Below are 23,437 nucleotides of genomic sequence, written 5' to 3'. Positions count from 1 at the left end.
CTGTCGAGTATGTCGTGTCTAAAATAGTGGATGTCAGGAAGGTGCGTAACTCCTTGCAGTATCTGATTCACTGGAAGGGGTATGGACCTGAAGAGAGATCTTGGGTACCTGCCAGGGAGGTTCATGCTCCTAGACTGGTTTCGTAAATTTCATTTAGAACACCCTGAAAAGCCATCGCCTGAAGTCTTGGATCCGGTGGCCCCTCGTAAAAGGGGGGGGTACTGTCACGGGGTTCCGAAGGTGCACTCGGTCCCCCATTGCCCGCAGAACTGTTGCTTAGCTTTTGGAATGAGGTTCTGTGTTTGGCCTCATTCCCAGGGCGGCTTTACTAGCTGGGTGGCTCCCTGCTCCTAGTCTGCCTTGAGCGCCGAGCTGATCACTCGGTGCTCGACTGGTTGGTCTGTCGGTCATGTGACGCTGGCCACGTCACATGACCCTCACTCCCCACTATAAATACAGGCAGCCTGCTGGCTACAGGTTGCCTGTTAATTTCTAGGTTCCTGGCTATTTGTTGGACTACTGAATACTTACCTGATCCTGTTCCCTGACCATCCTTCTGCCTGCTCCTCCTGTACTGTGCTTCCGTCCTGGTATTGTGACCTCGGCTCCCACCTGACTACTCTCTTAGGACTCCTCTTGTACTTCGCTACTCTCCTGGTATTTGACCCCGGCTTCTCCTGACCATTCTTTGCTTTATCCGTTGTACTGCGTAGCTCTCTTGGTTCTGACCCGGTCCGTTCATATTCCGTATTTTGTCTTGTCTGTCTTCCCTGCACATATCCTAAGTTAGGGAATGCCGTCCAGTTGTCCCCTGTCATCAGGACTCGTGAGGCAAGTAGGCAGGGCCAGGGGTGAGGGTGGAGCGCAGTGGTCACTATCCTTCCCCCTGTGTGTGTGTGGACGTGACCGTTACAGTACTTTTCCATAGACGGTGTCAGCTGCGGACAGTGACATTTGCTGCCCCACATTTCATGTGTAAAGTGTGTGCATCCCAAACATATCTGTGACATACAGTGTCCTTTTTCAGTAGACGGTGTCCGCTGCGGACAGTGACAATAGCTGCGCCACATCTCCAGTGTAAAGTGTGCGCATCCAAAACATATCTCACATCCAGTGTACTTTTTACGTAGACAGTGTCTGCTGCACACAGTGACACTAGCTGCGCATCCCAAAAATATGAGCGACATACAGTGTTATTTTTCAATAGACGGTGTCCGCTGCGGACAGTGACATTAGCTGCACCACATCTCCTGTGTAAAGTGTGCGCATCCCAAAAATATCAGTGACTTACAGTGTCTTTTTTCCGTAGACGGTGTCCGCTGCGGAAAGTGACATTAGCTGCGACACCTCAACAGTGTAAAGTGTGCGCATCAAAAAAAATCTGACATCCACTGTACTTTTTTCGTACACAGTGTCTGTTGCAGACAGTGACATTAGCTGCAACACATCTCCAGTGTAAAGTGTGCGCATCCAAAAAATATCTGTGACATACAGTGTACTTTTTCCGTAGACGGTGTCCGCTGTAGACAGTCACGTTAGCTGCGCCACATCTCCAGTGTAAAGTGTGCGCATCCCAGAAATATCTGTGACATACAGTGTCCTTTTTCCATAGACGGTGTCCGCTGCGGACAGTGACATCAGCTGCGCCACATTTCCTCTGTAAAGTGTGCGCATCCAAAAAAAATCTGACACCCAGTGTACTTTTTCCGTGGACGGTGTCCGCTGCGGACAGTGACATTAGCTGCACCACATCTCCTGTGTAAAGTGTGCGCATACCAAAAATATCTGTGACATACAGTGTTATTTTTCCATAGACAGTGTCTGCTGCGGACAGTGACATATAGCTGCGCTTCTAAAATTTATCTGTGACATACAGTGTACTTTTTCCGTAAACGGTGTCTGCTGCGGACAGTGACATTGCCAGCACCACATCTCCAGTGTAAAGTGTGCCCTTCTAAAATGTATCTGTGACATATTGTGTACTTTTTCCGTAGACGGTGTCTGCTGAGGACAGCAACATTTCCAGCGCCACATCTGCAATGTAACGTGTACGCTTCAAAAATGTATCTGTGACATCCAGTGTACTTTTTCCGTTGTCTGTGTCTGCTGCGGACAGTGACTTTACCAGCGCCACATCTGCAGTGTAACGTGTGCGCTTCTAAAATTTATCTGTGACATCCAGTGTACTTTTTCCGTAGCTGGTGTCTGCTGCGGACAGTGACATTACCAGTGCCACATCTGCAGTGTAACGTGTGCGCTTCTAAAATTTATCTGTGACATACTGTGTACTTTTTCCGTAGACGGTGTCTGCTGCGGACAGTGAAATTACCAGCGCCACATCTGCAGTGTAACGTGTGCGCTTCTAAAATGTATCTGTGACATTCAGTGTACTTTTTCCGTAGACGGTGTCATAATTTATGGTCGGAACTACGACGGTATCTGATCGTCTTCGAACCTCCAACTTTCGGTTTTGATTAATAAAAACATTCCTGGCAAATCCTTTGCTTTGGTTCGTCTTGCGCCGTTCCTAGAATTTCACCTCTAGCGGCACAATACGGATGCCCCCGGCCATTCCTCTTAATCATGGCCCCATTTCCGAAAACCTACAAAATAGAACCGGAGTTCTATTCCATTATTCCTACCTGAAGTATTCAGGCGACCCGGCCTGCTTTGAACACTGTACATTTTTTCAATGTTCGGCTAAGCAACAGGCACTCTCCCATAATTTTTTAAATGGTCAGCTCAGCAGCAGGCCCTCAACCATAATGTTTTAGAGCAGGGATGCTCAACCTGCGGCCCTCCAGCTGTTGTAAAACTACAACTCCCACAACGCCCTGCTGTAGGTTGATAGCTGTAGGCTGTCTGAGAATGCTGGGAGTTGTAGTTTTGCAACAGCTGGAGGACCACATGATGAGCATGCCTGCTTTAGAGGGTCAGCTCAGCAGCAGGCCCTCGCATATAATTTTTTAGAGGGTAAGATCACCAGCAGGCCCTTACCTGCAATCATTTACAGGGTCAGCTCACCTGCAGGCCCTCACCTACAATCTTTTAGAGGGTCAGCTAACCAGCAGGCCCTCACTTACAATCTTTTTGGGGGTCAGCTCACCTGCAGGCCCTTACCTAATTATACCTAATAGGTAATTTGCGCGCATGATGCCTTGCTTGGAAGTGGTAGCCATAGCTGTTTCTCAGGCTCCCTCTCTGGAATCAAACCCTGATTCCCCGTTACCCGTGGTCACCGTGGTTGGAGCTGAAAATAACATTAAAAGTTGATAGGGCAGACATCCGAATGGATCGTCGCCGTCACTAGGAAATGCGCTCGGGCCCAGGTTATCTAGAGTCACCAAAGCGGCAGCAGGCCCTCGACCATAAAGTTTTAGATGGTCAGATCAGCAGGCCCTTGCTCCAAATGTTTTTGAGATTCACTAGCAGGCCTTCAATCATAATTTTTCAAGGCTGTATAAGATGCCCTTCTTTATGTGTAACACAGGGTGTATTGTACGGCCGATTCCCTGTAATTTCTGGCAGCCCTTTGACTTAGTGCATAGGCTTTATTAGTGTAGGAGTCCTACTACCTGAACAATTGTACCACAATGTGAATGAGGCCCTCCTTTATGTGATATACAGGTTGTATCGGAGTACCTCTTCCTTGTAATTTTTGGCATCACTTGCACTTTATACACAAGTAAATATACAGGAAAGAATGTTACCTAACAAATTTTTCACTAAAATCGATTTTATCTTTGGTTTTGTGTGCATTATTGTCAGTCTGTAAAAGTGGCATTCTACTCGGACAACATCATTCCCAGCAGTGACCTGGGAGTCCAAGAAGCATCCAGACATCCTCCCCATGCTGTTCCCGAAACCATTTTGGTGGTGTTTTCATCAATTTCTGACCTTTTCCTATGAACCATGCACCCTCTTCTCTTCAGAGCAGGGGGTGCCTGGTTTAATGCTCAGGTTTTCCCATTGACTTCCATGATACTCGGGTGCTTGGTAGAGCACCCGAGCATCCTGATGGGTTTGGCCCGAGCCCCTGAGCACCCGAGCACTATGGTGCTCGATCATCACTAGAATTAACCTACTCCTACCAAAGTCAGGGCAGGATGGGATTAATTCACAGCCTGCAGGCTTACAGTTAAATTAAGAGATACATAGGAGTATCTACCTTGTTGTGGTTGACAGTGGAATATGTCAAGCTCTGCTTTCTAGAATTCTGGCTTCAAAAAGTCAACAAAAATAGGCTTTGTGACTTTTTAAGCTTAAGTTTTGTATTTTTTGCACCACCCACTTAAGTGTTGCAAAGTGCGTGGGCAACTCGATGTGGTTAGCTATGTTTATTAATTTCACTCTAGAGTTACCAGCTGATGCCTTTTAAAAAGACATAAATTGTGTTGCAATTTTATTCCAGTAAAGGGGTAGCTGTCACACGTAATGGGGAGGGGACAACACAAGAAAACACACAGAAGGAAATAAATCAGAGTCTAGAACTCAAAGCTAAGGAAGAGGGATGGTGACCTCCTAGGAATCCCTAGATCTTTCCCTGACTCCTGCCAGTATGAGTAGACCCTGAAGGTGGAAAAACTCATACACCGGAACCTAGGCCCTGGAGACCCTGGAAGCCCTAGGAACGGTGGCAGAGAATGAGACTACTGGTTCTTTCCCAGGTGAAGGACCCAGCATCTCCCTGAGGCCTAGAAACACAACACACAAGAGTCACAACAAATTGCACAACAAAAGCACTTATCTTTAAAGAGGCAATGGAGAAGCCGGTGATCCACACGAATAACATACCATCTCAATAAACACCAATCAGGAAATATCAACTGCATGGTAAGCAGTGTCAGAGTGAACTAAATTGAACCTCAGTGATGACCACAGGCAAAACCCGACAAGGGGTGTGGTCATTACTAAACAACAAACTGCAAGGTGAGAACAGAGAATGTCAGATAGCCTCACGTGTTGCCAATCTCCCTGATCTTCTCAACTCTGTCATGGGAGGGGCCGTGACAGAAGCATAGAAAGTGGAGTAATGTCTCCAGACAAAAGTGATACCGTTAAAAATTTTAACTGTAAAATTTATCAAATGTGTAAAATTTTATAAACTCCTGCAATACTGACTTTAAATTTCCCATGATAAGTCCCTCCATAACTTTTGAACCGCATTGTTCTTTATAGACAACTCCCTCTTTCCCCAATTGGCTAGACCTTACTTAGCTGATTCCTGACACTGTATCTTTGTTCCTTCTCCTGGCCTGTGACGCTCCACTGAGCTCCCTCATTGTAAACATCCGGTTTGACATTGCTGTAGCCAGTCACTGGTGGCGGTGATGTCAAACCAGATGTTTAAAGCAAGGTTGCCCAGAGAAGCATTGCATGCCTGGAGGAAAAGGAATGTGAAGCCAGCATAAAGAAGGAGGTAAACAAGCTTCTCTTCAGGGGAGGATTGGCCATAGACCGTACAAGGAAATTTCCCAATAGATCGATGGCCAGGGGGTCACCTGAGTCCTCTTGACAGACACCAGTCACATACAGTACATGAAAATCTGATCCTCTTAGCATTAATTAATGCTAGATGCATCAGGTACTTATGCACTTTTCTACTGCCGACAGGTGCTCTCCTGAATTAAACTGTATTGGTATCCTCAGGACAGTGATACAGTTAAATACTGTGGTGGGGTGGCAGTATATTGTGCTGCACTGTGGAATTTGGTTCTGTTAGGGTGGTATTTTGTGCTGCACTAAAGTATTGCTGGCCCTGCCTACGTAAGCTTCTACGCCTTCTATCAATTTGAACGTACCTAAAACATGGGGCCTCTTTTCATTAATTCCCAATCTGCCCTGCTTCCCTTTAAAGGTCTGACTAAGTGGAGGGGTTTGCCAACTTCCCCTCCATTCTTGTACTAACCCTTTAGTGATGCATCAGAAGTCCATCAATAGTAAACTGAGCCCGAGAAATGTTGATCTTTCAAATAAATGAACAAAATACAATTAGTAACTTCTAGGAATAGGATATGTAAAAATATTTTTGCAGCGATAGTGACTAGTGAGATACGAATGTTCATATAAATACACTAGAACAGATTTATCACATTTATGAAAACAGATTTTTTTATTTAGTGATTTTTGTAGTTTTATGCAACCCATTTATTGGGTTTGCAGTGATAGTGAGATGCCAATGTTCCTATAAATACCCTAAGACAGAGTTCAGATTTTTTTGTGTGTGAAGTGTCCCTATAAATACACTGGGGCAGATTTATGAAAAATGACGTTTTAGTGATTTTTTGCAGTGATAATGAGATGTGAATATTCTTAAAATTATACCGGACGACAGATTTATGAAAACTGATGTTTCTAGAGCTTTTTTGAAGTAATAGTGAGATTCAAATGTCTGATTTTTAGTTATTTTTGCAGTCATAGACAGATGCAAATGTTCCTATAAATACACTAGGGCAGAAATCAATTTTGTGGAGTTGAGATGAGATGTGAATGTTGCTATAAATACTGTACATTGGGGAACATGTATGACAAATATTTAAATCACAAACTGTCACAATGCAGTTTACATTTTTATAATGCTATTAAACATGAAAGCTGCATTGTGATTGGTTGGTATGGGCAACAAAGACCATTTTCTTTTAGGTAGTTTTCTCCCTCATTAAGCTGCATTTTTATGTGACTCATGTGTCTGCAATTAAGTCTCAAAAAGGAAAAGAATGGAAAGGCAGAAAATTACTAATTTATTTACTGTTCCTATAGAACGAGATCTACAAGAAAGGTCTGTGTACAAGTGTTGCCTTAAAGAATTTGTGTAAGATAGTGGGGTTTTCTCTCTAGTTGAACTTACCTCCAATCCTGAAAATGGCTTCCCTGTACCCTTCCCTGTACTGATGGAGCATCAGTGTAGGACCTGCTACCCTGATCAATTCAGGGGACCCTGTGGGGTACAGGTTCCCCATTCTCATGATGTGTGTGGGTACCAGCAGTAGGACCTCCACCAATAGGGATTAACTTCAAATTACTCCTTTAAATATAAGAAGTATCAATGCTAAATACAATTTCTATGTGACTAAGCTTTGTGTCAGATTTTGACTCAATGAAATGACAGCGACATACAGTACTGGTAACGTTAAAGAGGTTATCCTTCTTTTAGTGAAGGCCTATCCTATACGACACCCCCGCCCCTGCCAATTAGCTGTTTGGGTGTAGCTTCAGTGCTGGAGGTCAGAGCTGGAACTACACAGCTCAATCAACTGTGCACTGGATTGAGCATGTAACTGCAGTGCTGCTCCCATTGCCTTCAAAGGGAACAATGTTGTAGTTATGAGCTCCCTCCACTACACAAACAGAGCTGAGCAGTTCTGGTGCCGACTTCCAGCTCTGTAACTATTGTACACTCAAACTGCTCATCAGTAAGGGTACAGGGTGTCAGATCCCCACCGATCAGCTCTTGCGGGCAGGGTCGTCTCCCCCTCTATACTAGTCTGTTAATAATGTCTTGTTTATTTTATTCTTATCATGTATGTAGCCACTTCTTGATGTAAAGTGCCATAGAATTAATGGTGCTTTAAAATAATAATAATCCCCAGAATAGTTCCTCATGTAATAAAAGCTGGAATACCTCTTTAAGGATATACTTGTGAAATTTAGAGCCATATTTACATATTGCAAAGAAACCCTTCAGATGCCGCGTTCTTCAATGGTCGCGGCATCTGAAATCAATACTAAAGCCTTTCAGGGGTTGATTAAATGAATAAATAAATTGTACTTACCTCATCCATTTGAGTGCAAAGAGGCTGCCACGGCTATCTTGCCTGAATATTCCCTTTGGTATTGTAGTAGAAATAACCTAACTTTGAAATGTATTTAATAAGTTTAAAAATATTAAATTCCAGCACTTCTTAAAATTGAAAGTCTTCAATGAGTATCCATAAAAACAGGAAATACAATCCAAACTCTAAGCCATTGTAAACTAAAAGAGTTCCTGCTCATAATTCAGTATCAAGAACACCTCTAGTTTTTAAAATGTGTAGACTTTGAACTGTATCAACCATTTTATGGATATTAAATTAATTGGGTCATTTATCAAACTGGTATAAAGTAGAACTGGCTTAGTTGCCCATAGCAACCAATCAGATTCCACCTTTCATTTTCCAAATGAGCTGTGAAAAATGAAATGTGGAATCTGATTGGCTGCTATGGGCAACTAAGCCAGTTCTACTTTACACCAGTTTGATAAATAACCCCATAAGACTTTAGGAAGCTCTGGAATTTTTCACATTTTAGATTTGTGCTGATGTGGGCCAAGGAGTTTTTACTGCAGATTTTGATCAGATTCAGTTAAGCTGAGATGGTACGCATTCTATTTATTTATGCTTGTTATATTAAAGTTTTTTTTTATAATTATATCTTGCCTGTGGGCCAATTATATTTTGATATTATTGCATATATGCTATTACTTTTAAACTACAAATACTTAAATAGACTCTGATGGCAATGAACTTAAGTCACTGATGCTGCAGTTCCCGATATACGCCTCAGAGCGCCGCTGTTCACCAATAAGGAAAATATTCTACAAATCCAGAATCACCTCCATGATGTAGACAGTGTTCAACAGAAAGAAGAAATACACAGCATTTCACACTAGGATGTGACATGGTTCAGACTCCTAAGAAGAAAGACCTCTCTCTGATTCTATAATTCCACTGGATTATAACAAGAAACTCCACTGTTATATTTCTGGTAGGAAGAAAGATGGCTGGATTAAAACTGCAGGAAGGACAATTAATCAAAGGACTCAGATGGCAAGTAATATTTCCATTTTTATTTTCCTGGATGTGTCATTCAGTCTCTGGTCAGATTCATTACTCTATTAATGAAGAATTAAGAAAAGCTTCAATTGTTGGAAATTTTGCAAACGATCTTCAATTAAATGTTAAGGATATCTCCAGAAGGAAATTACACATTGCATCTGATCTGTCAGAGAAATATTTCAGTATAAATCTGGATAATGGAAACCTATACATTGCTGATAGGATAGACAGGGAGACATTGTGTAGAGCTGCAGCTGATTGTGTCCTTATATTTGATGCTGTGGTAGAAAATCCTCTAAATGTCTTCACTGTTAAGATTGATATTCAGGACATAAATGACAATCCTCCTAAATTTCGTCATAACATATTGACATTAGAAATGAGTGAATCGTCCTCTCCAGGAAGAAGCTTTGTTTTACAAAAAGCTGAAGATTTGGATATAGGTATTAATTCTCTGATAAGCTACAAACTCAGTACAAATCAGTATTTTGCTCTTGGAGAGAAGGTCAGCTCTGATGGCAGTGTATTTCCAGAGCTTATACTAGAGAAACCTCTAGACCGAGAGACACAAGACAAGCATGAACTCATTCTAACAGCTTCTGATGGTGGAAATCCTGTACAGACAGGCACTGCATTAATTAATATCATTATCACTGACTTCAATGATAATTCTCCAGTATTTACACAGGATGTATATAAAGTAAGTGTTAGGGAAAATATACCAGTGAATTCAACAATTCTGCAAGTCAGTGCAAGTGATGATGATGAAGGCATCAATGCACAGATCACTTACTCTATTAGTACCACAGTAGATAATATTCTTGTTGATTCCCAAAATGGAGAAATTAGAACATTGGGAAACTTAGATTATGAAGTAAGAAATTATTATGAAATTTCTGTGCAAGCGCAAGATGGAGGAGGCCTAGCTGCTCATGCTACAGTTTTAATAGAAATAACAGATGAAAATGACAATGCTCCTGAGATTTCTATAACCTCATCATCAGATCATATTCCTGAGGATTCCAACCCTGGAACTGTAGTGGCTCTGATTAAAGTTCATGACCGTGACTCAGGAGAAAATGGTGAAGTTCAATGTGCAATAAAAGGTGATTTACCATTTGAGTTAATATCATCAACTGGAAAGTTCTATAAAATTATTACAAAGAGTGCTCTAGACAGGGAAAAAACATCATCCTACAACATCACAATACAAGCCTCAGACAAAGGTTCTCCTGAAATGAGTTCTAGAGAAGTAATCCAACTCAGTATATCAGATATCAATGACAATGCACCAGTGTTTGAAAAGTTGATGTACTCTGCATTTGTGACAGAAAATAATTTACCTGGAGCTTCAATATTTAGTATTCAAGCAAGAGATATGGACAATGAAGACAATTCTAAGATAACATATTCTATAATGACCAAAGCTAATAAAGAAGATTCCCTGTATTACTATATCTCTATAAATCCCATAACTGGGGTCATTTATGCTCAACAGTCATTTGATTATGAGAAACATAAAGAATTTAATATCCAAATCATTGCAAGAGACAGTGGATCCCCATCTCTGAACAGCAGTACAACACTAAAAATATATATAGTCGACCAGAATGATAATTCACCAATTATTCTGTACCCATCACCAGAGGTTGATAGTTCAACATTTGAGATGGTTCCTTGGACCTCTGAAAAAGGATCTTTAGTATCTAAAGTGGTGGCAGTGGATGCTGACTCTGGACACAATGCCTGGTTGTCTTACTTTTTACAATCTTCAGAACCATCACTCTTCACCATTGACCAGCACACGGGGGAGATCAGGACTTCACGTTTATTTCAAGAAAGAGACATCATGAAACATGGAATTGTGGTTCTAGTAAAAGACAATGGGATTCCATCCCACTCAGCTTCAGTCACTATAAACATGGTGATTGCAGGTCATTTTCATCAGATCCTTCCTGAGCTGAACAGTCAGTCTAACAAAGAAGAATCTCAGTCCAACCTACAATTCTACTTGGTAATAGCCTTGGCATTGATTTCATTTCTCTTCATGTTGACTGTGGTTATTGCAGTTGTCTCCAAATATAAAGAGTCAAAGTCTTCTACCACATTTGGATCTATGAGTACAAATCTATATCCACCAGTTGATCCCAGATTCATTTCACAGTTCAACAGTGGAACATTACCTCTGCCATATTCCTATGATGTTTGTGTAACTCTCGATCCACATAACCAGGAATTTGCATTTCTTAAACCTCAGCACAATGTTCCAGTTGACAGTCTAATAGATGCTGATGATTCTGGTATTGGAAATGAAACTATAAAGAACTGTTCACCTGTAGAGAATTTAATTCCACAGGTATGTTGTATGATATAAGTTATCATTTTGTAAATGGGAGTTAACATATTAAAATGTGATATGTCAGCATTTTTGTATAAATAATAGATTTTTCTCATTGTTTTGCTCCTTTTATATTGAAAACATGATATTTTTTAAACAGCTTTAAACTTCTACCAGTTCCAATTATAGTTCACATAGTTATATAGCCCCTTTTTGATTTCTAAAATGCAGATATTATTGTAAGTAAAGATATTATTTACAAGCCTCAGAATTAGCATATTGTTTTTTTAAGATTCTTGCATATCCATATAGATATTTCTTATTGCTAATAGCTGCCTGGCAGTCTTTTTTGATGTTTCTAATGTATAGCTAAGTACTGTAGTGTTAAAAAGGACAAATATATCATAACAGTGATACCTCTATTGGCTAACCAGATTAACTATAATTGGAACCTTTTATGGCATCAGAGGCCCTTTCATGGTCCAAAAGCTTGGGAGGTTTTTTGTTAGCCACAAATTACTGCCATAATGCTTTTATATTTTTAACACAAAAGTATTCATCACATACTGTAGATGTTTGTCTAACAAAGTACTGCACTATCTTTGCTATATATTGTGAAGTATGTTAACAAAGGATTAAAAATCTTAAAGGGGTTTCTGTTATAATTTATAAAGCTAGCTATAATAATACCATTATTACTTTTATCTTCCATGCAGGGCTGTGGTCAGATGACCATTTCCATTTTGTAATGTTATGTCTATGGGTGTGTCAAGGCAGCAACAGGGGTAGTGAAAGGATAGTGTCTATGTAAATAGCTGGGTAAAAGGAGCTGTAAACTAGCTAGGCATTGTTAGGAGCAGTGATAGCACAATGACTTTTTAACCAGCTGGGTTGGAGGAGGTATAAACTAGCTAGGCATTGTTATGGGAAGTGATAGTAGAGTGTCTATGTAACTAGCTCAATGGGAGGAGGTATAAACTAGCTGGGCATTGTTATGTGCAGTGATAGTAGAGTGTCTATGTAACTAGCTCAATGGGAGGAGGTATAAACTAGCTGGGCATTGTTATGTGCAGTGATAGTAGAGTGTCTATGTAACTAGCTCAATGGGAGGAGGTATAAACTAGCTGGGCATTGTTAGGGTCAGTGATAGGGGAGTGTCCATGTGACTAGCTGGATGGCAGGAGCTATAAAATAGCTGGATGTGGTAAAAGCAGTGCTGCAGCTGTGGCAGAGAAAGAAGTGCATTGTGGGTTTGGTTGGATACAGCAACAGGAAGTGCTGCATATAGGATGTACACAAACCAGAGTGATTTGTTTATATAATGAAAATGGGTCAGGAGAGTCAAGATTAAAAAGAAAGCATGGGAAAGATTTACATGAGACAAGCAACTACATGAACATATCTGCTAAAAACCAGAGTAATCCCGGAAAACCACCGTTAAATTAAGTGATATGCACGCTACTCTTCGTATCACACTCTGTCTCAATGGGATCTACCAGAAATAGCTGATTACTGTACTCATATATCTCCAGTGGTCCTTTAGAGATAAATGGAGTGTTATTGCACAAGCTCTGCCTGCCGTTCCATTCCTTTAATTCATTTTTGGGGTTCCAACTGTGTGATCCCCACCAATCTAATAGTGACCCTCTATCCTGTGAACCGGAGATAATATCACATTATAGGTTACCCTTTCAAATATAAGACATATATTTTCTGAGAATAGTTCCTATCTGATTTGATTTAGCATCAGATTTTGAAATAATAAATTGTTAATGATAGTGACATTGGTAACATTAAGAATGTACTGGTGAAACCTATGGCTAGAGGGTATGACCTCTGGACAATTACACTGTGGTGAATAGTATTGTTGTTGTTATTACGTTATGTATAGAGCTGCTATCTGATAACTTTGTTGGTATTATTTGATCATTGTATAGTGGCCTTTACTTATTGTATTAACCAGAACAGTAGTTACAGCACAGAACGCCATCAAATAATAAAGAGGACCCTAGAAAAAAGGCATAAGATAATTAGAGATGCCGAATTTTAACAAGAAATTCGATTTGCTATAAATTAGTTTAGCACGAATCTCTATGTTAAAATCCTATTAGGCCGATCAATCAATGGGATCGGTTTTAACACTTAGACAGAAGTGCATCCTTCTAATGGCCATTGAAAACGGTAATACGCTAGTGCAATATGGCCTTTTCGGTTTAAAAAAAATTCACTCACCTCATTCACTTCCTCACACTGACGTAGCCCGCTCCTCTCCTGAGTGGAAAAGACCTGCCAAAGGAACTACGCTGAGCATGATGACGTCACCATGCGCTTTCAGCACTATCACTGATGACGTCACCACATGTCTTTTCTACTCAAGATGAGTGGATTGCCTCTATGCGAGCAAGTGGATGAGGTGAGTATTTATTTTTCTGTTCTTTCTAAGACAACTCTAGCCTCTATGTTAAGGAAAACAATTTGTTACCACAAAGCTCAAGGAAATTCGGCTTTGCAGTGAATAAAGTTTTTCCTAAACTTCGGATTGAATTTGGATGCTTTGATTCGCTCAACAATAGATATAATTGTTGGAATAAGATAGTGATATAGATACATAGGGGGACATTTATCAAGGCCAGTGTTTTCCACATCAGTCTTGAGCCCTCCTGCACCACAGTGAGATTAGACAAATTTATGCAGAGGCACGAGCCTCTCGTATATATTTGGTGCACCATCCCACTGGCCGTCTGACAGTCTAAAATCTATGGCAGCCTCTTAGCTGCTGTAGGTTTCTATTTTTTTATCTCACAAGAAAACTGGAATAAATAAAGATAAATGTGGTGGATCTGCAGTGACATCCCTTCCCAGCCCTCACCATGTTCCATTTTTTCACCATGGCAAAACAGTGGCATGAAGGGGAAAAGGTCACAGATTGTGCCACAATTATGTACTAGTATAATATAATATATGAGAAACAATGAAGAACACTGTCTTGTGGCATTAAAAAATGATCAAAAATATAAAACTAATGGTAAAAAAAATTGTAAAACAGTGAAAGCACCAAGTATATGTGTATTTATAATTTTAATAAAGTTCAAATCATACCTGTCAGTGTAGTATATAGCAGCACAATAAAGGACAGGCTCTCTCTCCTATTAGCTCAGATAACCCAGAAAAATATTGTGCCATTTGACTTATAGTGACTATTAAAGAATAAGGCCGGCTCATAGTAAAGAGTCCTCTTTATTCCAAAGGGGGAAAGCTTCCCCACCCCAACCCCACTTAAAGGCTACAGATGAAGCCAAGCTAAAATTAACTATGATAACACATGGCATAGTGTTATCTTGGTTATCTCGTGACAAAAGCCACTGAAATCCATTGAAACATTTTCTTGCCATTCTTTACTTAACGCGTTCACCATCAAGTTTAGCTTGGCTACATCTGTATATATAGCTTTGGGGCATTTTTTTTATTATTGCATTGCACTCGATTTGAGATAAAAATCATTGTTTTCAATTGTTCTTTATTAAAAATGTTTAGCCCTTATCCCTGCACAGCTTTGAGTTTATCATGTAGCAGGATCAGAATTTTCACTATTTTATGTCAGGCAGCTGAGCTGATGGGTTGCCTATCTCTACCTTCTGACATTATAAACACTTATTATAGCTCAGCTCTTATCTTACCAAAAAGAATGTGGCTTAAATGATCTTTTAATAATTTATATATAAGGGTTATTAGATGACTAACACGATGTGAACTTTCACATAGCTTGACAAACAGATAACCCTTTGTGACAGAACAGCTCCAATAAAAAATTGCCCCCGAAAGTGTACATAGCCTTTAACATTCACTGACAGTCTACTATATATGTGCATGTATATGCAGTCTATCAATCAGATCTGTCACTGATGACAGGTGTAGGAGGAATGAGGAGTTAATTTACCTTAATACAGTGGGGTCTCACTCTGCTGTATTTCTTCCTATTTTTGTGTCACTTAGGCTAATAGGAGAGGAGGACCTGATCCCATACTATGCTGCCTTTAACAAAATCTATATGAGACCTCCGAGTTCAGCAAAATTTCAGCAGCAATCAGCAGTCATGGCCTACCATACATGACCATCAGTGTCCTCACCATAACTCCCATGAAGTGTCCTTAGAACACACTGAATTGTCTATAAGATAGAGATACAGCAATAGAAAACAATTTAGAAAATGTGGCTCCTTCTTTCACAATATTGTTTATTAAAATAAATAGTTTTTGTTAGGGTACTTTCACACTTGAGGCAGAGGATTCCGGCAGGCAGTTCCGTTGCAGGGACTGCCTGTCGGATGCGTCAAAACGCATGCAAACTGATGGCATTTGTCAAACGGATCAGGATCCTGATCCGTATGACAAATGCATTGAAATGCCGGATCCGTCTCTCCGGTGTCACCCGGAAAAATAGATCTGGCATTTACTTTTTTCAAATTTTTGCGCAGACCGCAATGCCGGATCCGTTTTGCTGGAACAAAATGGGAAAAAATGCCGGATCCGACATTTTGGCAAGTGTTCCGGGATTTTGGACGGAGATAAAACTGCAGCAAAAAGACTGAACTGAAGACATCCTGATGCATCCTGAACGGATTACTCTCCATTCAGAATGCATTAGGATAAAACTGATCAGATCTTTTCCGGTATTGAGCCCCTAGGACAGAACTCAATGCCGGAAAAGAATAACGCTATTGTGAAAGTACCCTAAAAAGAAATCCGTCAGCTCCAAAACCCCCTCCAAACTAAAGTAAACAGTGTATAGTTTAATAGTCCGATTATGTCATTTTTATCTTCATACTCACTTGTATTCTGTCACTGTGCTCCGACAAACCAGCAGTAAAATGAATTGAGAGGACTCATCTTTATCATGGGAGTCCTTTCAATGTATTTTACTGCTGGTTTATCAGAGAACATCATCAGAACGCAAGTGGGTATAAAGATAAAAATTACACAACCGGACTTGGCATCACTTACACTATACAGTGCTTACTCTTTTTGGGGTGTTTCTGAGCTGACAGATTCACTATAACATTTGAGTAAGGTAATAATTCTAAATGTCTATACCTGTTATCCTAACAATTTTTTTTTTTTGCATTTGAACTAAGTGATTTCTGTAAAGTCTTGAGCAATAACACTACATGAAAAATGTTTTTTGTGTAGTATGCAGTCTTCAGTTCCAGTACTTACTCTCCTGGAACTATATTATGCTCGAACCTTCAGAGAGAGTCTCAGAATCAGTCCTAGTATTTGACTGGAGGTCAGCCATGTCCAGCACAAATATCTCCTTTGCTATTGTGTTAGGTTACTTTTACACTCGAGTTTTGTGCGGATCTGTCATGGACGGATCCGTTCAGATAATACAATTCTCTGCATCTGTTCAGAACGGATCAGTTTGTATTATCTTTAACATAGCCAAGACGGATCCGTCTTGAACACCATTGAATGTCAATGGAGGACAGATCCATTTTCTATTGTGTCATATTGTGTCAGTGAAAACGGATCCGTCCACATTGTGTGTCAGAAAGGATCCGTTTGGCTCAGTTTCATCAGACGGACACCAAAACGCCGCAGGCAGCATTTTGGTCTCCGTCTCCAAAGTGGAATGGAGACTGAACTGATGCAAACTGATGCATTCTGAGCGGATCCATATCCATTCAGAATGCATTAGGGAAAAAACTGATCCGTTTTGGACCGCTTGTGAAAGCCTGTGACGGATCTCACAAACGGAAAGCCAAAATGTGAGCGTAAAAGTAGACTTAGAAGTAACTTTACTTTCAAATCTTTGAAAGCTTATTCTACAATTATATTTTGATATTATTGCATGTTTTCTATTACCTTTGAAATATGTACAAAGTTTTAAACAGATTCTGATAGGAATTAAGCTGTCACGAATGCTGCAGTTCCCCATATACACCTCAGAGCGCCGCTATTCACCAATAAGGAAATATTCTGCAAATCCAGAATCACCTCCATGATGCAGGCAGTGTTCAACTGAAAGAAGAAACACACAGCATTTTAGATTAGGATGTGCCATGTATAGGAGTCATAAAGGAGAAGCATTATTTTTCTGCTAATTCTGCTGGATTATAACTGCAAGAAGAAATTTCACTGTTATATTTCTGCTACAAAGAAAGATGGCTGGATTACAACTACAGAAAGGACAATCAATGAAAGTGCTTAGATGGCAAGTAATATTTCCATTTTTATTTTACTGTCTATGTCAATCAGTCTCTGGTCAGATTCATTATTCCATTAATGAAGAATTAAGAAAAGGTTCAATTGTTGGAAATTTAGCAAAGGATCTTCAATTAGATGTGAAGGATCTTTCTGGAAGGAAATTACGCATTGAGTCGGATGTGTTAGAGAAATATTTCACCATAAATCTGGATAATGGAAACCTATACATTGCTGATAGGATAGACAGGGAGACATTGTGTGGAGCTGTAGCTGAATGTGTTCTTACATTTGATGCTGTGGTAGAAAACCCACTAAATGTCTTCACTGTTAAGATTGATATTCAGGATATAAATGACAATCCTCCTAAATTTCTTCATAACATATTGACATTAGAAATGAGTGAATCGACCTCTCCAGGAAGAAGCTTTGTTTTACAAAAAGCTGAAGATCTGGATATAGGTATTAATTCTCTGAGAAGCTACAAACTCAGTGCTAACCAGTATTTCGCTCTTGGAGAGAAGATCAGCTCTGATGGCAGTGTATTTCCAGAGCTTATACTAGAAAAACCTCTAGACCGTGAGACACAAGACAAGCATGATCTCATGCTAACAGCTTATGATGGTGGATATCCTGTACAGACAGGCACTGCCTTAATTAATATAATTATCAATGATATCAATGATAATTCTCCAGTATTTACACAAGATGTATATAAAATGAGTGTTAGGGAAAATATACCGGTGAACTCAACAATTCTGCAGGTCATTGCAAGTGATGATGATGAAGGAGTCAATGCAAAAATAACTTACTCTATTAGTACCACAGTAGATAATATTCTTTTGGCTTTCCAAATTGATTCCCAAAGTGGAGATATTAGAACAAAGGGAAACTTAGATTATGAAGTAAGAAAATATTATGAAATTTCTGTGCAAGCACAAGATGGAGGAGGCCTAGCTGCTCATGCTAAAGTTTTAATAGAAATAACAGATGAAAATGACAATGCTCCTGAGATTTCCATAGCCTCATCATCAAATCATATTCCTGAGAATTCTGACCCTGGAACTATGGTGGCTCTGATTAAAGTTCATGACCGTGACTCAGGAGAAAATGGTGAAGTTCAATGCCTAATAAAAGGTGATTTACCATTTGAGTTACTATCATCAACCGGAAAGTTTTATAAAATTGTTACAAAGAGTACTCTAGACAGGGAAAAAACATCATCCTACAACATCACAATACAAGCCTCAGACAAAGGTTCTCCTGAAATAACTTCTGAAAAAGTAATCCAACTGAGTATATCAGATGTTAATGACAATGCACCAGTGTTTGATAAACGGATTTACTCTGTGTTTGTGACAGAAAATAATTTACTAGGATCGTCAATATTTAGCATTCAAGCAAAAGATATGGACAGTGAAGACAATTCTAAGATAACATATTCTATAATGACCAGACGTAATGAAGAAGATCTCCTATCTTCGTATATCTCCATGAATCCAGTAACTGGGGTCATTTATGCTCAACAATCATTTGATTATGAGAAGCATACAGAATTTAATATCCAAATAATTGCCAGAGACAATGGATCTCCATCTCTGAATAGCAGTACAACTTTAACAATATATATAATTGACCAGAATGATAATTCACCAATTATTTTGTACCCGTCACCAGAGGTTGATAGATCAGTGTTTGAGATGGTTCCATGGACCACTGAACAGGGATCTTTAGTATCTAAAGTTGTTGCAGTGGACGCTGACTCTGGACATAACGCATGGTTGTCTTACTTTTTACCATCTTCAGAACCATCACTTTTTACCATTGACCAGCAAACAGGGGAGATCAGAACATCACGTGTGTTTCAAGAAAGAGATATAATGAAACATCGAATTTCGATTCTAGTAAAAGACAATGGGATTCCATCCCGCTCAGCCTCAGTCACTATAAACATGGTGATTGCTGATGGTTTTCATCAGGTCCTTCCTGAGCTGAGCAGTCAGTCAAACAAAGAAGAATCTCAGTCCAATCTACAATTCTATTTGGTAATAGCCTTGGCTTTGATTTCTTTTCTCTTCATGATGACTGTAATTATTGCAATTGTCTCCAAGTATAAAGAATCAAAGTCTTCTACCACATTTGGATCTATGAGTACAAATCTATATCCACCCATTGATCCCAGATTAATTTCCCAGTTTAACAATGGAACATTACCTCTGCCATATTCCTATGATGTTTGTGTGACTTTGGATCCAAGTGAACAGGAATTTGCTTTTCTTAAACCTCAACACAATGTTCCTGTGGATAGTCTTATAGATGCTGATGATTCTGGCATTGGAAATGAAAAGGTCGGAGATTATTTATCTGAGGACAATCATAAGATTCAGGTATGTATTTACTGTATTATGAATGGTAATTTCTTCAGTATCACTTGCAGTGCACCAGTATTCAAAATGTATGTAAATATAAAAAATAATTTTGTTTTGTAATATATTATGTCATGTATTACTTCTATACATTTTATCTGACATGATAACGTGATAAAGTAATAATGAAATTTTTTAGGAAAATAAGATAGTGGTAGAATATTTACTTTAATTCTTTTCATCTATTACAATGGCAGATTTATTAAAATAAGGACACCAGTATGACAAATGAACAGAGTTATTAATATATTAGGTACAGTTACACACGACAACAGCCTTTATAGTGTCAAAAAGGAGGCTGAAATTATAGCACTTCCTGGTCCTATGGAATCACAAGATCTTTCACTGGCTCAGAAGGATCATGTGATAGATCACATGACTCAACTTTATTTTTGACCCCCAAGTTGCCACTTGTGGATTGTGGATTTAGTTACAGTAAGTAATTAGAGTAAACAGTGGTGATGTATGAGTTGTCTCTTATAATGACTGGTTCTCTTTAAAGATAGAATGTATGGATTTTATTACTGTAAGTTGATTGCTTGATTTTTGTTTGGCTACAAGGAAACTTGTTAAGGCCTGGGATGCTTTTATGTATGCTATTGTTGTTGGCTGTCTTCTTGTTGATTGCCTCATTATGAAGACTGACAAAATGCACTTTGGGGATATTTTTTTGTGGCATCAGTGTACATTTTCCTATAAATAGTCTTATTACAATATAGCAGGCACTTCATTAGTGGTGTTTTCCTTGTGTGAGAGGATTATACCAATGCTGTAGGTTACATGTGTAATCAATTTTATTTCACCAAATAACTCCATTAATCACTCTGTGTAAGCAGGGAAGCAGGACTCAGCATGAACCTATGAAGGTTTATATTCTCCTTGGAGACAACCTGATTTGAAACTCCTTATTTCCCCACAGCAACTTCCTTGATCACTCCAATGAAATGTACCCTCTTGAATATTGGAATATCTAAAGGGTTGTCATGTTTTTTCATCACATTTCATATCTATTAAATGTATTTATATTATTTATTTAATGTCAGCATATTCTGTAGTGCTTTACAGACATGATCGTCACTCACTGTCCCCAGTGGGGCTCAAAATTCCTATCAGTTTTTAGAGGTGGGAGGAAACCAGAGTACCTGGGGAAAAAAAACATGCAAACATAGGGAGAACATACAGTAAAAACTCCATGCAGATGTTGTCCTTGGCTGGATTCAAACCTAGGACCCCAGCTTTGCAAGGGAAAAGTGCTAACTAATGCATCACCATGGTTCTTAAATACAATCTTTCCTTGTATATGGGCATTTTAGTATCATTAGTAAATAGTAAGTGATTTAATGGTGGAGAATAGTTTCTTAGAATTGTGTACCAAGTTCTTCATGTTGTATACTGACAACTAGTAAAGTATATTATTTTCACCTGTTCCTTTAGTGCCCTAAAAAATCAATAACTATTTATAATGATCAAATATTTATTTTAATTTGCTAAAGTGTTCTTAAATGTCAAGTAGAATAGAATTTTGAAAGGGTAAATAGGTCCCTCAATGCTTTAACTTCTCCCTCTTTTTTTGTTCATTTCTCTCTCCAGCACATTAAAGCAATTCCCAAGCAGGTATATATACAAGGTATATAGATCTATCGAGTATTATATAAAAGACAATACAAATACTTGTATATAACAAAGATAACTTGCTGCACCCTTCTCCAGTACAGCTGCCCATGCCCAATAAAATACAGTGCTGCTACTCTTCGCTATGTATATATAGATGCAGCCAAGCTAAACTTGATGGTTAATGTGTTAAGTAAAAAATTGCACAAAAAGGTTAACTATAGAGTTGAGCGGACACCTGGATGTTGACCCGAACTTGAGCCCGAACCCTATTGATGTCAATGGGGACCCGAACTTTGGAGCACTAAAATGGCTCTAAAAAAAGTCATGGAAAGGGCTAGAGGGCTGCAAAAGGCAGCAAGATGTGAATAAGAGCATGGTAAGTGCTCTGCAAACAAATGTGGATAGGGAAATGACCTAAAATAACATAAAATATGTAAAAATAAAAAATAATCTTGATCTAGGAGGAGGAGGTCCATATGGAGTAGGAGGTTCAGGAGGCGTGGATGTGGCGGTGTAGGTGGAAGCGGCGGTGGAGGAGGAGGAGGTAGCCAACATTGTTTTTTATTTTATTATTTTGTTCAAATTTGGGTAGACCCCAAAACATTGGGAAATATAAAAAATAAAACAAAGAGAAAGTGTGCTGGAGTACAACAATGGCTGGATGAGGTAGGTATACATGTCTATTCTGCACGAGGTACGGACATGTCCTGTTGGATCCCTGCCTGGTTCATTTTAATGAACGTGAGCTTGTCCACATTGGCTGTGGACAGACGGCTGCGCTTGTCTGTGATAACCCCCTCCTGCCGTGCTAAACAAACATTCAGATAATACACTGGCTGCAGGGCAGGCCAAAACCTCCAAGGCATAAAGGGCAAGCTCAGGCCATGTGCCCAATTTGGAGAACCAGAAGTTGAAGGGGGCAGACCCATCATTCAGTATGTGTAGGCGTGTGCACACAGACTGCTCCACTATGTCGCACGTCCCCGTGACGTCCACGATCCAATTGGATATCTTCTCTAGCAACTTTCGATGTTCTTTTATGCGCCTACCATGGTGATCACGGGGAAACGGGGAATCAGGGTTTCATGCCGGAGAGGGAGCGTGAGAAAGGGATACTACATCCAAGGGAGGTCAATGGCTGAAATGTGATTGAGCGGAAATGTGGGACAAGTTGTTAAAGCGGAAGGATCGAATGAAAGGAGGGGGCGTGCGTCAATTAAAGACGAATTTTAGAAATTTAAGTCCCTGTCACCTATGCAGAGCAGGGGTTTTTCAATGGCAAAAATGGGTTAATGTCACCCACCAATGGAACAGACGATTTTTTAAAATTTCAGTCCCTGTCAACTATGCAGAACAGGGGATAATTCACGACAAAACTGGGTTCATGTCACCCACCAGGTCCCTGTCAACTATGCAGAGCAGGGGTTTGTATATGGCAAAAATGGTAAAATGTCACCTGAGAATGTAACAGACAATTTTTTTTTATTTAGGTCCCTGTCACCTATGCAGAGCAGGGGTTTATTCACGGTAAAAATGGTAAAATGTCACCCAAGAATGTAACAGACGCTTTTGCACCCTGCTGCCTCTTTTGCTGTGCTGGGGCCTCTGTGCGACCACCGCCTCTTCCTCCAAACTGCATATGTCACTCGCATGACCTGGATTCCATGTGGGGTCTAGAATCTCATCATCCTCCACATCATCTTCCACGAAATCTTTACCCCTGCCCTCCTTGTCGGTCTGCAGACTGCAGAAAGCCGCAGCAGTTGGCACCTATGTTTCCTCATCATCAGAGACGTGCTGCGATGGTCTTCCCATGTCCTCATCCTGAAACATAAGTGGTTGGGCATCAGTGCACTCAATCTCTTCCACTTCTGGGACAGGGCTATGCGGCTGGCCCATGGAAACCCTGCCAGCAGAGTCATCAAAAAGCATAAGAGACTGCTGCATGACTTGGGGCTCAGACTGCTTGCTTGATTTGCAAGGGGGTGAGTTGAAAGACAGATGGCCATGGGCTGTAGGTGCCAACTCTGATCTTTCAGCAGGGGA

At 39.9% G+C, this 23,437-nt stretch overlaps 1 protein-coding gene across 20 annotated transcripts in view; it reads left to right on the top strand.

Moving 5' to 3' along the window:
- LOC121008795 (protocadherin gamma-A5-like) overlaps positions 1-23,437 on the top strand; it is a 321,828-nt gene that overhangs the window by 248,861 nt on the left and 49,530 nt on the right. Inside the window, exon 1 of one of the 20 annotated variants that reach the window (XM_040441651.1) lies at positions 8,755-8,808. The exons of 17 other annotated variants lie outside the window; for them this stretch is intronic. In XM_040441651.1, the coding sequence (XP_040297585.1) occupies positions 8,755-8,808 (54 nt within the window). Of the gene's footprint in view, positions 1-8,754; positions 8,809-16,947; positions 19,739-23,437 lie in introns of those variants that run through there. 2 more of the 20 variants (XM_040441585.1, XM_040441506.1) reach the window with 2 other exon arrangements.

Source organism: Bufo bufo, chromosome 1, assembly GCF_905171765.1.
Source record: "Bufo bufo chromosome 1, aBufBuf1.1, whole genome shotgun sequence".
NCBI lineage: Eukaryota > Metazoa > Chordata > Amphibia > Anura > Bufonidae > Bufo > Bufo bufo.
The sequence above is the reverse complement of the archived record's forward strand: the minus strand, read 5'-3'. Positions and strand labels throughout refer to the sequence as shown.